We start from the raw sequence: 17350 nt of genomic DNA on the forward strand, positions 1-17350 counted from the left end.
CTCTGTTGGCCCCTTCACCACTCTAGCCTGAGGGAACAGGATATACACACACCACTGCTAGTCAGATCAAATTCAGAGCTCCTCAGGGTTTCATTAAAGTTTTTTTTAAAAAAAACAAATCTGGACACACATAAAGTTTGGATCTATGAGGACCTTTGAAATACCTCTCAGGAGTCTGCAGCTTGAAGGTATCTGATGAAATCCCATACTCGTCCCAGAATCTACTCTGTTTGTTGTGCATGCGCACATGTGTGTATCTATATTTAGGTATTTCCTTCCAGCAAGGTAAAGCAAAAATCAAGTCGTATATGAGAGAAAAAAATCCTGGTTCAAATTCCTGACCCATCATCAAAGTGATGTCTAACATAAGATATATAAGAGTATTGCAATTTGTTGCCTACTTTTGTCTTGTTCTCCGGAACTGATATCTAATATTACTCCTTTGTCTCACTGTCAGGGGTTTCTTGACAATAATAAACAACTATTGACAGAATACCCAATTCCGAAGGCAGGAAGTTATCTTGGGGATTTATTTATTTATAACTATACTGTCCAATAGCTGAAGCTCTCTGGGTTGTTCACAAAAATTAAAGATTGAGATGATGTCTCCTCCTCTGCCAGATGTTATGTTTTGGAGACTGCCTTTCCAGGCTATCCCAAGCTAGCTGTCCACTTACTTTGAAGGGGAGAATAGATACTTTAGCAGGTGTTTTGGGGTGTAATTATAGATTTCCTAGATGTTGTTAGATTACCTGAATTAAAACTTTGTCTGTAACGTAACATATATGTATTTATTTTGTAGTCTTATCAGCCTGAGCATTCTGTAATGGGATAAACACTAGAAATTCAGATAAATTAAAGTACTCACCTGCTACTGTGAGCTTAGCCGTTCTGCTTACAATAGTCCCAAGGCTTTCAACAGTTGCAACACACTGATAATGCCCTTCATCGGGCTTATTGTGCTTGGAATGCACTACACTGTTAATTAATAAAGATCCATCTGGTAGCAGCTGGCGTCGGTCATCTGACACCAAGTTCAAGAAAGTCCCATCCTTTTTCCATTCAATTTTTGGAGATGACTCACAATAAGCTGAACAATTCAGTATAACAGAAGAAGCTCTAACTGACAGAGTGTCCACTGGTTCCACAATAAAATAAAATGGAGTAAACGTCCTCACAGTAGGTCCTGCAAAACACAAGAGAAATTGAAATTTATAAAGGGCTTCCCAAAAATTCTAAATATTTTTTAAAAAAATACTTGAAATTTGTTCCATACACTTTTAAATGTAAACTGTTCAAGAATCTGCCTTTTGTAGTAGATATTTGAAGCAAAAATATGTTCCCTGTGTACCACAACTACAAATACAGCATCTTAGATCAACAGAATCAATCATAAACGCAGGCTAGAGTCCAATTTCTTTAGGCCATCTCAAGGCACTCCCCCAGTTAAATGTTGACTCTCTTTCAACAGATGACGCCCACTAGGTGGTGTATAATTACTGATTTTTAAAAAATACATATGGTTATATTAAGTGTCTTTTTTAACAAAAATAACAACAACAAGAAGTATGCTGCTTTAAAAAGGAATCTAATTTAGTAAAAGTCCACACTTCTAATCTATTTTAAAAAACTGAATTCATGACTATCAAATTCACTCGGATGAATACAGATTATTTAGATCCAGTCCAGTCCAACTTCCAGTCTCGGTTCATAACAGAAACTGCCCTGATTGGTTGATGACATAAGCAGGGGAATGGATGGGGAGTGTAACCCTATTGGTTCTCCTGCATCTCTCAGTGACTTTCAATATCATTGACAATTGTATTATTCTAGAACATCCAAGCCAGGACATGAAGAAACGGTGTGTTGATGGCTAGCTAGTGCTCTTTTTAGAACAAAACAAACAAATTAAAAACGAGGTCTACCAATATCTATTTGCCAAGCTAGATCAGAGCAACCTTCACCTGCTGGGGGCAAATGGCAGATTATTATCACGTCCTGCTTATGGACTCCCCCAGCCCAGATCCATCTGGCTGACCTTTGTTGCTTCAGAATGCTGGAACAGATAGACCTTGGTCTAATCCAACAAGACAATGTTTATGTTCTTATGAGTTATGTATGTGCTTATCTCTCACACTGAGAGACCAACATTTTAAAGTGAAATAACATCCAACCCATAATAATTTAATACACAATATGTTCTGTTGTTTTCGTAGAAAAGCTTCATCCCATTACACAACCAGGGTCTGTATTACAAAAAATAAATTACTTTCTAAATATACTTGCAATATTACATGAGAATGTTAATGTTTTGTCATGAAGCATTCCCAAAGGTGTTTTGCCTTTGTATACTTTATTCCAAGGTAACTTGCCATTCCTTAGTTCAATAATAGAGCTCTAAAGTTCAAGAATAGTTGTATTATTGGTAAGGTTTTTTCCCTCTGATCCAAGTGCCCCTCTGCAAACATAGTCTAAACATCCAGCTCCAAGAAATCTAAAGTATTAGTCCCTGTCATCCCTGCCATTGTTAAAATATAAATAACTTTATACATGCAACCATGAATTGGATACATCTCCAGCCATATTTAGGCATCCAAAAAGGGGTTAAAATCAACATGTGAGAAGGAGTGCTCCAGCTCCGCCATGACCCCTTCCTCTGCCCAATACCTCTTCTCCTGACTGCCAATGGTGTGGTGGTTTCCTGGCTTTTGAAGTTCCACCCCATTCAAAAGGGTTGAAACCCCTCTCCTAAGGCTTGGCTATTTGCAGTAAGAGCTCTAAGCTAAAATGTGTTGGGATTTTAACTCTGACGACCACTGGAATGTGACCCCTAAGAGCTTCTCCAAACTGGAATATGGCTGTCAGGCTGAAACAGGTTCATCACCCTTGCTTTAAAGAAACTAGGGTCAAGAATCCTAGTTACGAAGGATTGATTTTCCTCACTTCTGCTTTTGCTAACTTGATTACCACATGGAGCATTAGAAATTAAAGCCAGATAAGGAATGATCTAATGACATACCACAGCGCAAGCTACAAAACCCCAGCAATTTGCACAGCCATCAAAACACAAGATCCTGCCTCCTAAGTAACAGATGATATAAAGCCTAGAATCAATCCGCAAAAGTTCATTCTGGATTCTATTCCTTGGTTATGGTAGAAACAAAACAGAATTAACTAGGACTGTTTATATAGCAACCCTTGTTCTGGTATTGTGTCCTAAGCACATTGCTGAGAATACAGAGGTGAAATGATATACTGATTCTTAACATGAAACAAGCCTATCCAGATGTCACCAGCTCCTAACATCAAAGCAGCACTGTTTCATCAGCATTTCTTTGAGATGTGTTTCGAAGTGTGCTTCTTGAAATATTTATTATGTCTGCTAAAGTATGAATGCCGTTTTTCTTCTCACACAAACAGCAACTTTGGCAAACTGGAATCAGTTATCCTTGGCAAGTATAACTGTTTCAACACAATTGGCTGGACTGTACTTCAAGACTACTTCATGCAGTCTGTTATTCAATGAAGTCTGCAACACACATTTGTTGCAGATACAACATCTAGCAGCTGGATACAGTGCACCTGTGATCAATAGTCAGAAATTAAATACACCTTTGCTAAAAATATATAGGGGTTTAACCTTTTTACAAACTATCAAGTTAGGCAAAAACATTAACCTGGTTTACTTTTCGTGAGTTGTGTGGTTTACATGCAGCCCATCTACTCACATTTGGCTCCTCCTACCAGAGAAAGCACCTAAACTAACAAGGAATTGAAACCTTCGTCTGTCATCTGAATGGGGGCTCCTGGATTGTTTCATGTCATATAAGCTAGACATGCATGACATGTCTAGCTTGCATGATTACAATACCTGGCTTGTTTTGGGGGTGGGGGAAGGCTACAGCCCTGATTCAAACAACACTCTATGCTCCTGCTAATGAGAAGGCCAAATAGAAGTGAACAGGCTGCCAGGCTTATCCAGAATTCCAACTTATCATTGCATGTAAACATAGCCAGTATAATTTTTTTAAAAAATGACAAATAGCGCCCCAGGAATTAGTGTAATTGTTACTACTGCTAGAGCACATAACCTCTTTTATATTGGTGAGAAAATTTTCTACCTCACATTACTGGGCTTTTGTCTGAAACTACTGTATTTCTTCAATTTGAAGACACACTTTTTCCCCCCCATATGAAATCTCCAAAAAAGGGGTGCGTCTTAGAATTGCGGGTGCATTTATTATTTCTTAGAATCAAAGCTTTTTTGTTGGTGGTACTGAAATTAGTGTGCGTCTCACAATCGATGGCGTCTTAGAATTGAAGAAATACGATAACTACAAGGATATTATGATATCTACTTTATGAGAACTCTACTAGTTGCCAGTTCAATATCCAGGCTAAATTAAGATACTGGTATTTAAGGCTTTAAAGGGTTAAAGAACATTTTAGGTCCAGGCCAGATCCCTTAGTAAATATATTCCCATCTACCCCATGATATGTTAACTGAAGAGGGCATTAGTTTGATGCCACTAGAGCCATCTTAGACTGGTTGGTACCACAAACTCTTACTTGTTTTAGTACAGTTTCTGCATGTTTCTTCGTGGATAATTAATATTTTATTAATTATATTAATGTCCCAATGGGCAAAAATGCAGGATAAAACGTAAACTAATACTTGTAATTCTTCTTGCACCTTGATAAACAAATGCAAAATATTCCCTAGATAAAGTTTTTACAAGCAAGGCTTACTTTTGGTTTTATCCTTTTAGTGTATGAAATTCAGAATGTAATGTTAACTCTTATAGGTTATATTAGATATAGAACATAGGAATTTGACAAAATCGCATTTAAATGAAGTATTCACACAAAACAAGCTAATCCTCACCTTAAAATCAAAACAAAAGCAAAGCTTGTCATTAGCCAAGTGCCCTGAGAAGTACAGTATTTGTTCATCTGGCTACTTTTCCAGCTAGCTACAGACTGAGAAACAGAAGCATGTTGATTTGTAAAGGAAAGCTCTTTTGACAATCAGAGGGGGGGGGCATGTTACTTGTTTAAATAGCTGTCTGTGGGTAGAATAATACGGATGAAGTAGATGACATTGATTGAGGACTAATTGCCTAGGATACCAAGATAAACGTGCAACCTCTCCTCCTTCTCCTTAACAAGAGAAATTATGGTTTTCAATACAGTGCTCTGTATGGGTGGCTGAGGAGCACGTTCTTTAATTAGTGCCAAGAAACCTAAATACAGGTTGTCAGTTTTTAGACAAGACAGATTTAGCTTTTTGTTAAAAGGAACAGTGTTCTGGGTTTGGCCTGCTATGTTTTTATAGCTTGTGAAATGAAACAGTCTTAAAAATGTGGATTAATGAAGTTACTAAGAAGGTATTTACAATTAAATTATTTTTCTTTGGGATACTGGCTATGCATATTTAGTATAATTGTATTTTGACACATCCTGATACTGTTGATATTTACTGGCTAAGCTCAATTTAGGCAGGACTTCTAGATTCTTATTTAGAAAGCATGGGCCCTTCCTTGGTGTCCAGTTTGTTACACAACCATCCCCAAAAAACTGATTATTCACCACAGTGGACAGAAATAATGAATATACAGACTGCCTCTTAGACAAGCATTTTTACTAGATAGTTTCCCTTTAAGAGCATCTGTAAATGTACACTGCTGGTTTAGATTAACAGAAGAAACCAAGAACATGCAGAAATCTTAAAGGAAAAAATTAAGATCACAGAAGGGCTTGGTGATTCACTGGGGAGGGGGCAGAAACCATATTAAAACTCATCAAAATGTTTAATCTATAGTTTTAAACATTTAAAGTGAAACTTTACCAAAGAGTACATGATATCCTCCAGGGACTTATGCACATTGTATATTCCTTCAGAAGTAGGGGTCATGTTCACAAATATTAGTTTGTGGCTACTAGAAGGAGGGCTTTCTCCGCTGTGGCACCCCGGTTGTGGAATGAGCTCCCCAGAGAGGTCTGCCTGGCACCTACATTGTACTGCTTTCATCGCCAGCTGAAGACCTTTTTATTCTCTCAGTATTTTAACACTTAATTTTAACTTAAATTTAAATTTTACTGTTCTAACTTTGTATTTTAATCTTATATCAATTTTGTTGCATGGTTTTATCCTGGTTGTGCTTTTTATACCGTATTTTGTAATTGTGCTTTTAACATGTTGGTTGTTTTATTATGGTTTTAATTTTTGTGAACCGCCCAGAGAGCTTCGGCTATTAGGCGGTATAGAAATGTAATAAATAAATAAATAATAAATAAATTAGTTTTGCACAATGTAAAATGGCAGATGTTGATAAGTAATTCTCAAGTTCTATGAAAGCAAGTGACTGTGGTGGCACAAGAGTGCTCTAACCCTTGCCTATGCCTACCATAGAAACTAAGTGGGTTGCTTGATAGAAACATTTTCCCTTTGCACCCAGCATTGAAATCAATCCCGACTCTGCCATATTAGTATGTTTCGTGGGTTTAATTACAAGGCTGAATTAGGAAGAGTTTACAGATGGTTGTAATGATTACAAACATAGTTTTACAAGCCATTAAGGATGGCCTTGCCTCTCCCACATCTTCCTGAACCAAGTTTGACTAAGTTTTACCAGAGAGCTTCAGCTATTGGGCGGTATAGAAATGCAATAAATGAATAAATAAATAATGTTGAACAAAATGACATTACAGATAAGAGCTGAATTTGTTCTAACACAACACTTAGGAGAAATAGGATCAGTTGTTGATATCTGGACAAGGGTCAAATGAAGATACAACCAAGACCCAAGGATGAAGACACTGTAGTGTAGCAGTGAAAGTGACCCTTGCATACTAAACTTAGGATACTACCAGACAATCATTTTAAGATGCTACAAATGTCTCATGGATAGGACTGTCTATACAAATAATGAACATGAATACTCTCATCACATATTTTTTCCTGATCTTACCAGTGCATGCTGTCACTTGTTTTGATACATATGGGCTGACCCTAGAAACAACTACGGTATGTTGCATATCATTTGCCTTATCTCTGGCCATACATACCCCAGAAAGAATACAAAGCAATAATATACATATGCACCACAAGCTTCTATAATGTCATTACAACATTATATGCTGCATGGAATCTCATCTTCAAAATCCAGCAAAGAGGGTGGGGGTAAGTGTTACATTCCCCCAGTGCTCTCATGTGCAGACTTACTGCTCCTACATCTAAATAGCCAAACACTAAGAACCTTCTAATACTGCCAGCTTGTCCCATAAGAAGACTATTGAGAATGTCAATGGGTTAATGAATTGATATATTTGGTCAAATGCATCAAAGAAACAACAAGCGTAAAGGCCACTTGTAAATAAATAAATAGGTATGCAAAGTAGAGGTCTAAGTAGAGGATACATGATCAAGTGTTGTGGCCGAGTTTGTAAATGGCCACTTGCCAGGTTGCCATTGACAAGAACTGTCCCCAGTTAATGCTAGAAGGCAACTTCTCTCCTCGCCCTCACCCAGAAAAAAAGTCCTGTATTAAACAAGGCAACGTGCTGGAGATTGCTAGTAAGGTTAGGCATTTCCTTCCCTCCATCCTACAGCCTTTTAAACATAGTCAGGGCCTGCAATACCATTATTACTTAGATACAATAAGGCAGCAGATATTGAGGAGTATAAGGGGCAGCAGAGGCAGCCCCTTCTGGCCATTGCTCCTGAGACCCACAGATATTTCCCTCTGTTGGAGGGCAGAGTTGTGTACCTCATGCAGCTGACCATGTGCCCCCTAAGTTAACCTGCAGCCATCAAGTGCAGTGGAGGATGCTTTCCCATTGTCGGTGTAGAAGTCAGACTTAACTGACAGTCCAATCAGCTTCTATAAGTGGAATGCAGGAAGATAGCATCTTGTACTTTGATTTCTGGCATCAAAATGTCTTGGACCATCCCTGCCTTCACCTGACTTTGGGTTATACTGCCCTAAATCATGGAAAACATACACAAGAGGGGCACAGGCTACAGAGCCTGTGCGTCCATAATTAGCATGCAAAGCCTGTGACATTTCACTCTTAAGGATTACAAGCTAGCCATGGACAGCCTCTCAAGAAGCATTCATTCATTCTTGCATTCATTCATTCTTGCATTCATTCTAAACATGTACTTGGTGAAAGCTATTGAGCTGTTCTCACACAGACACAACTTGTAATAACTGTGGGCCTTAAAGTTGAATGTTACACAATCCAGATGGGGAGCTTCTTGAAACTTTTAGAAATCATACAAACTGTCATGGTAAAGAGCGGAGGGGGGGTATCTCAAAGCAGGGCAAAAAGAAGCAAGGTTAGAGATTGAAGCCTGAACCAAGATGTGCAGAAATGAAATCAGTAAAATTTCATAATACTATACAAGTAGTAGTCAGAAGCAATTCAAACTCATTAGCAACAGAGCAACAAAGACATGATTCATAAAGACTTGTGTCTTTGTTCTCTCTATGCTCTAATATAACACCACAGCCACCAGATGGCACCAAACCCAGTAATATCTATATGCAATGGTTCTCAAAGGAAAAATGATCTTGCACTACTATGAAGCTGCTCCCTAATGGGCAGAGTGTCAGAAGCTCTTAGATGCCAATCCCAAATATAGAAACTTCAGTCACTGAATCTGCTAATGTAATGTTAGTGCAGAAGCCTACCTCCTGTAGATTTTATTTTTGTATTTACATTTCTAGTTCCCCCTCAGTATGAGTATTAATAAAACTACACCATATGAAAAACAAGAAAATTAAAACAGCTAACATACACATCTCCCAAAACTAAATAAATCTCCAGTTGAACAATTGTATAGATTTATGTCAATCTGCCTTATACCGAGTGAGTCAAACCTTGGTTCACTTAGCCCAATACTGGCTACTCTGACTTGGCAGCAGCTCTCCACGGTGTCAGGCAGAAGTCTTTCGCAATACTATTATTAGAGATTATTTAATTGGAGATGCTAGTGGATTGAATCTGAGAATTCATTCACTGGGGAGCCTGATGCAGCAACCAGAGCTGCATGCATGTAGTCCTGTAATACAAGCTACGAAAATGCAATCAGCTGTTTTGGAGAGGGACATAATTCACAGCCCTGCAGCGATTGAGGTCTTATACCAGAATATACTGAAATCGCACATACTGTATTGGTGAGCACTCTAACAATAATAATAATAATAATAATAATAATAATACTTACCCGCCTCTCCATTCTGATCGAGGCGGGGAACAACAGTAAATATAAAATACATAAAACTGAATTAAAACATAATATACATTGTTAAAAACATCCTAAAAACATTCTAAAACATCTTAAAATTCCACTGGATAGGCCTGCCAGAAGAGATCAGTCTTTATAGATTTTTTGAATGCTAATAGACTGTTAAGCTGACAAGTCTCTTCGAGTCGTTCACTTAAAGTGAGAGGACTGCTCTATGTGTTACAATCATATATGTAAATTTGTCATCATTTCATTGAGATACATGGAACAAACCACATTTTGCATGACACACACTTTAAAATATTCTGCTCACATTGCACAGCACATGATTACCTAGTGTTGCTGCAATTAACAAGTGAAACTTATTTAGAAGTTTTTAAGTATCCTCAATAACCAATACATTGGAATCTGTCACTTTCAGTAAATAGGTCTTGCAATGTTTACTAAAGGTCACTGACATCAAACCAGGCCTCTGACAAGGCAGGCACAGCATGGAAACAGATAAAAAGATATGGGGTTTCCACAGAAAATGCCCTCTACCTGAAGTTTGGGGGATATAAATAATACTTCGTTATCTTAATTCTTATGAAGATGCATAATATGGGATGAGGAAATTCATTCATTTATAGACTGCAATCATGACTAAACTAAAGGACTGTAGAGACAAATATACTTTTAAGAACATATGAAGAAGAGCCCTGCTGGATCAGACCAAAGTTGTACCGAAACCAGTATTCTGTTTCCCACTGTGGCCAACCAGATGTCTAAGGGAAGCTGGGCATGAGAGAAATAGCCCTCTCCTGATGTTGTTTTCCAGCAAATAGTATTTAGAGCCATGCTGCCTCTGATACTGGATGTAGTGCATAGCCATTATCTTCCATTAATCTGTTTAACCGTTTTAAAGTTATCTAAGCTGGTGGGCGATAAATGACCACCACGGTTAACTACATGCAATGTGTGTAGAAATAAATGAGTGTACTTGCATTTGTGGTCGCCCTGAGCCAGAGGACATTTTTGCACATGTTTTGCACTGTCCACTATACAATGACCCAAGGGAACGATTTGTGACACCCTTGATCAAAAATTGTCCTTCCCAGAGCCCACTGGATGTGATTTTTTACCTCCTAGTGGATATGGATAAATACGTGACTTGGCGAGTAGCTCTGTTTGCCACAGCTGCCAAAATGATCAGAAAGAAATACATAGCAGAGATAGCCATCAACTGTAAAGGAGATGATTGCATTTGACCATTTCTGATTTACATCATATCACTCATGGATCAACGATGACAAACTATTTTATACTATTTTATATTTTTAAATTTTGTATTTCAAGTGTTATATGAAGTATGTCTATATGCATATGTTTAACTTCTGTAAATTCTTTGTCTTTCCATATTTGTTGCTGATTGTACTGTTGTGTTGTTTGTTTTATGCAAAGGCCATTGGCCAAAAGCAATAAACTTGACTGACCTCGTTTTGTCTGTCTTGATTCTCCCATCATACAGTTATATTACAAGACCCCAGGTTCTAATATGAGAGGGGATGAAAAATACATCTCTACCTATGCTCCACATTGTGCATAATTTTACAAACCTCTATCATGTCCCCTCTATAAGCCTCTATCATGCAGAAGTTACAGCATTTATAATCCCCAATTAAGCAAATTCTAGTGGCACATTGTTTTGTTCAAGAGACAGTGCCAAGGCTAGAATTCATAGTGAGTCAGGAATCCCAGCAGCAAACTGCTAATAAGTCTTAACTATACAAGTTTTAAGGCAGACAAGAGCTCAAGATCCACAGTAAGTTTACGCAAGAAAACATTTTGAGTATTTAAAATGTTGTACTCAGCAAAGGCTCTTTGATCTCTGCACTGGCTTAAATACAGGGGTTTGCTAAAACTCTCCTTCTGACAATCTAGGATAACAGGGGAATCTGGCCCATAAGAAAACACTACATCGAAGAGGGCATCGTTATTCTGCTCTTTTCAGTTGATACCTCAACTGGGGTGACACCCTGAGGTCCCCTTACCTGCAGAGAAGCCGAATCTTTTGGCTGTGGCTAATGGGAAGCCAGGCAGAGTTCTCAGGCCCTGAGCTTCCCATGACTAGACTAGGTTCTAAATCATTCTGTTCTAAGTGTGAATCAGATTCTGATCCCAAAACTATAGGGCCCACAGAAGCACTGGAACTAAACCCAACAGCCAATTTCATTTTCCATAGCAAGATCACCCTAAGCATTTTGTTCGGGAGGGTAATAGAATGTCCCCAGTACGATATTACTCTTGGGACCAGCTATTGCCATTGTCCGCGATTCTGTGGAAAGGTCTTCCACTTTTGATGCTTTTTGTTTGACACTATGCTCTCTTTGACCTACAAAGCAACACCACCCCAGTACACTGTTCCCTGCCTTCCTATTAAGTTTGTATCCAGAGGTGACTTTATCCCACTGATTCTCGCCATTCTACCAGGTTTCCAATATCCTTACTAAATGTTCTCCTTTAAAACCAACTCCCCTATCTTGGCTCCGAGGCTTCAAGCATTATCACAGAAACACCCATAACACAGTGTCCCTCTCCAAATGTCTCTGACGTGCATTTTCCTCCCTATGGCACTTTGGCCTCCTTGACTATCATGTTCTCCTGTCAGCTTCCCCTGGGGTCAGCTTAAAAGCTGCTCTGCAACCTTTTTGATATTAAGTGCCAGCAGTTGGTTTCATTTCACTTTTATGTCGAAAGCACTGTTCATATTTCACATAATCATAGGTGCACTCTGCACCATGAAATCTGCACCATGAGAAATTTGCTTCATGAGATAAAATATAAGAAAGTGAATTATATTGTTTAGACCTCTTACTGATCTAGTCCAATACTAACTAGCCGCAAGAGGCCAAATCAACTACTACCCTGAGATTCTTTACTTACAGGTAACAGACACTGAATATGGGACCTTTGTGTACATAAGTAGTAAATTTTCTACCACTGGCCTATGCACCTCCCTCCTAACAAGAACCTTCACTTTCCCTTCCAAATTGTGGCAGCATCCTATTTGAAAGAGAAACCATTTTGAAGAAGAAGAAGAAGAAGAAGAAGAAGAAGAAGAAGAAGAAGAAGAAGAAGAAGAAGAAGAAGAAGAACAACAACAACAACAACAACAACAACAACAACGGCTTGTCCATGAGGGGGAAAAAACATTCAAAATCTTTGGCTGGGCAATTCCTTTATTAGGACCAACCAAAACTCCACAAAATTGTCCAAGAATACCCCAGAATTCTTCATTAGATTTTTACCCTGACAAACCCATGGAAGTTAGAAGAGAGAACAACAGGTGCAACACACTCTCCACTCCATAGTTGACTATCCAGTTTCAGTGTCTGTAAATGACCCTTGTGATTCCCAATTCCTAATCCTTCTGACGCCCTTCTTGCCTTTAATATTCAATGATTGTTAAAAGTTTCTCAAAGTGTGAATGCCCCAAAATTTAGACCACCTTCGTTGATTCAGACCAACAGTCCAATCAGTCCAGCATTTGACTTGCTAGTATATTTAGAACAAACGAAGGTACTACATCACACACAAAACTTATGGAATTCTCTACCACAAGACATGGCCATAGCCACTAGCTTAGATGGCTTTTAAATTCACAGAGGAGAGATGTAACCATGGTTATCAGTATGAGAACTAAAAGTGAAGTTTCATGTTCAGATGCAGTATACTTCTGATTAAAAGATGCTGGGGCAAACAACTGGAGATGGCTATCACTACCACATCATGCTTATGAGGTTCCCAGTTTCATAGGAACACCTTCCAAGAAGATGTACTACTGCAAAATAATCAAAATCCTAACCCATTTCATATTATACTGTGTTCCTTCAAGGGAACATTTAATATCAAACATAGCTACACTCAGAAAAGTATCTGGATACGTTTGACTGCCTTAGATACAAAAAGCTTACAGGCAGCCCGAAATGAACTGATGAATACATTTACTTGTCAATTTTGGAAACTGACCGTCCGAATCACTTTGCTTGATAAGATCAGGGTGCATCTGGTTTCTACTAGAGGTCTTAGTCTGATCTATCAAGGCAACAGTAGACAGATGCCATCAACAGACCCACGTTTGTTCAAAGCCTTCTAAACTAGTGGTAACTGCTACATCTTGTGTCAATATGGCCCTGTTCAGAAGATGGCTTTAACCACGTTAAAGGCTTCTTGCCTATTCACTGTGGTTAAAGCAATGGCTTAAGGTGTCTTCTGAACAGGGCCAGTATTGCATATTAGTTATTCAAGTAGTTCCTACTTACCTGTCCCACACCTCCAACAGCTAGATAAACTTTACTACAAGAGAACTTCTAAATAGACTTCCTGAATTCAATTACTAAAATGTTATAAAACCTTATGTCCCAGTCAACCACCTTTTTTTTCTTTAAAAAACAATGATTTCCATAGGGAATGCAATTCAACTATTTCATCATTTTAGTAGCCATTTTTGGCACCTTTCGCTGCTTTCATATTCCTTTTTTGAGATGGGTCAATCAGAAATAAATAAGGTATTTAGACTGTACTACATGTTTATATAATGGTATCAAACTTGTGTTTTGTTTACTGTTTCTTTCCTAATGCTGAACTGAGGAGCCACAACTCAAGAGATAAAAAATATGCTTTGCTTGCAGAAAATTCTCTTTTGAGAAGCCCTACTAATTATGTATCACTAGTGCTTGTTAAACAGATTGAGCAATTCTAGTCTTTAATATTGGTTTCCACCAATTTGGGACTGAAATTATGCTGACAAGTCTTATTTCTTGGATAACCCAGGCTTTTGCTGTTATATTACATACTTTACTTATGAGGTTTCACATGAGGTTTTTTTTTAAGAACTCTTGAGTAAATACCATATGGCTGCAATGATTTATGGCTTTTTAAATTTGTCAGCTAGCTATAGCATTAATTAGAGTGATAAATTAACCTGAATTAAAATTTAGATTTCTAATCAGATTAAGTGAGAACCATCCACTGAAAATGAGATCTATGATGAGAGCTTTGTTGTACACAAATAAGTTCCATGCAGCTCAATTCATATTGTATTTGATATTCCTTAATCAAATTTGTCTTCAGTCAATGGAAAACATTTAGGTTCAGTAGAAAATCAAAGTATCAACTTACAGTCCATACCTAATTAAAGACCATAATTCATTAATCCAATTATAAATTAAAGTTCTTTAGATTTTCATTTTTGTGCTATTCTCACTGCAATTGATATGTTCTGTTCAGTTCAAGTTTATTAATTGTCTATAGATGTTCACAATCCAAAACAAATATTTGATTCCATACAATGGAGTGAAGGAACACACACAAATACAACAAGGCTGACAGTTTTTTCATTTCCCCAAATCTGAACAAGTTTAAAGCAAGATCAATTCATAATCACTCTTTGTGCAAATTCCAGTAAATAACCAAACACTATAATCAATGAGTCTGTTCAAACTCCTTTAATCTGAAACATCATTTCTATTAGCTTCTTCCAAAATCTTTTTACATGACATATGATACTGTTGATTTTCTCTGCTCCAACTCTCCAACATTAGACAGTTTAATATATTTGTCTTTTTATTTCTTCATAGAATAAGGTACCATCTAAAGTGCAGGACAATGCTTCACTTCCACCTACCAGCTGCATATTGCAGAAGGGAGTTGTACGAACGTGGAGTTTGTATATCAGCTAGGAGTCACACTCATTTAGCCTAGATGGTGCAGATGAGACTCACTAAGGGCCAGGGGATTACTTCTGAGTAAATCTGCAAAGTTGCATCACTATGGTAAAGCAACCCATCAAATTAGTCTATTCATCAAAAAATATTTTCCCAAAAGGACTTTCTGCACAGACTAGACATATCCATTACTGACAGTATTACATATATTCACAGCATTGTGTTGGCCTTGTGGACATCTCCTTCAAATGGAAATACAACTTCCTGGCAATCCTTTTCCACATAAAGACTCAAGACAAATATAACAATATGTGGACATGTTCTGATGCACAGACTAATTTCCCCCTGCTATCTCCCACCTCACAGGCATTGGATGTGGCGATATTACCAGTCTGAAAGAACAACTTCTCATATCCATCCTAGGTTCATCCATTTACGCAGTTCCTTAACTGAAAAAAAAATCAACTGTATTAAACTGCATTAACTAATATAATCTTCTGACATCTTTTAGATAAGTCTCCTATCTATTATCTACTTTATAATTCCTTGATGTAAAAGATTTCAGCAATGACACTTCTGAGTTCTATCTACCTTTAAGTTTACTTCAAACTTCTTAAGTATTACATATGAAGCTACCTTATACCAAGTCAGACTAATGGACACTCCAGCTCTATCAGTGATTCTCCTGAATCTTAGGCAAAAATCCTTCCCAGTACTGCAACCAAAAATTCTTTTAACTAGAGATGCTAGAGACTGAATATGTTATATTGTGCATGCAAAACATGTTCTCTACCACTGAGCAATGGCCGCTTCACAATACTCCAAAGCATCCCCCCCCCCGATTATAGCATTTTCTTTGATTGGCATTATCCGATAGGATATACTTCAAAGGAATTGGAATGGCCTTCTGTTCATTTAAGAACCAACAACATTTATCAACATGATTCATCTTTTAACCATTTTGGAGTGGAGCAGCATAGTAATATTCCACATTTTCAAAATATTCTTTATCAGGTAGATTTGACATAACTGCTTTTTCTGCTGTGCTAAATTGTTCTATAATAAAGCCTGTATGTTTAAGCTGCAGTTTTAGTTATAATAAAGCCTATACGTTTAAGCTGCAGTTATAGTTCAATATCCTTTTTCTAAGTTCTGTACATTCATTCTATTATCCAATGTATACAGATTTCATGGTAGTGCAGTGTATTATTTTCAACTCCCAAATATCTTGGAGAGAACTCTTTAACACTTTCCCCCAAATGGTTTACATATCCTAAATCCCCTCGCCAAAGCAGCCCCTTCCCCAAATCACACACGCTTACTTTCTACCTATCATGGAGCCAAGAGGTTCAAGAAGGATTGAAATCAATGAAATTGTTAAATATCCCCTTCTTAAGCTTATTACTCTAATTAAATTCAGAACCCAACCCTGGCCTTTTTAAAGTTTAAACAAAAACAAAAAAAGTTGGGGCATCTGACTATGAATTCTCCACTTGACATATGGTTTTCCTCTGGGTAACATGGTTTACTTATAGATAATCTAAAGTAAAGAAGCAAGTTTTTGTAATGTGGTCTTTTTGCATTCTAAACAGACCACTCTAAACAGGTTTCCAAGAATTGTTCATTACAGTAATTAATTTTCACAACATGTCAAGATTTCCAACACTGCAAAAGCAGATGTGTCAAACTAAAATTGAGCACTATCTTAGAATATACCATGCTGATAAAGGAAACTATATACTATTTATTTGTGAAAGTAAAATTTCTGCTAAACAGCAGGGAAAAAGTCTCGTTAATCATTTTCTTGTAGTATACTAACCCTTTTCATGCTATTTACAAAACACTGGAGAATTCCCAGAAGAACCTGAAAGAATGCCCAACTCAAGCAACACAGTGTCAACACTGAGCTATAGTTTTGGTACTGGATTATCATTTCATTCCCTTCCCTGCAATTCAACTGGAAGCACATTCCGCAGCACTAATTAAACTAGAGTTTTGATCCTGGACTTAGAATATATTTTTCACGTGTTTCAAAAAAATAAAGCTATAGCAAGAAAACCAGCTACCCAAGTTACTGGTCAAAGGGAGGGAAAAGAAAATAGCTGTTTCTTTTAAAATGGTAAAATTGTTATATAATTGTAATTCACAGTCATTGCCTAAAAGCCAGCGTTAGTTTCCTGTTCACTTAACACTGCCACTTAAAATACTCAGATAAACATAAATATCAGCTAACGTATTACATTTTTCCCCATCCCAACTTTTTGGATGAGGAAATTCAAAAGCAGCTTATGTGGCAGGGAACTGATGTCAACAAAATACGAGTCCCTTGCATACAACTCCCTAGATCACAGAGATTGAAAGCCTAAGGGTTGTTTCATACATGAAGTTTGTC

General features: G+C 37.6%; 1 protein-coding gene across 1 annotated transcript in view; it reads right to left on the reverse strand.

Annotated features, from left to right (window-relative positions):
- NEO1 (neogenin 1) overlaps nt 1-17350 on the reverse strand; it is a 102135-nt gene that overhangs the window by 61719 nt on the left and 23066 nt on the right. The window contains exon 2 of the mRNA XM_063142236.1: nt 869-1186. Within this exon, the coding sequence (XP_062998306.1) occupies nt 869-1186 (318 nt within the window). The remainder of the gene's footprint in view (nt 1-868; nt 1187-17350) is intronic.

Source organism: Elgaria multicarinata, chromosome 16 (genome assembly GCF_023053635.1).
Source record: "Elgaria multicarinata webbii isolate HBS135686 ecotype San Diego chromosome 16, rElgMul1.1.pri, whole genome shotgun sequence".
Classification (NCBI taxonomy): domain Eukaryota; kingdom Metazoa; phylum Chordata; class Lepidosauria; order Squamata; family Anguidae; genus Elgaria; species Elgaria multicarinata.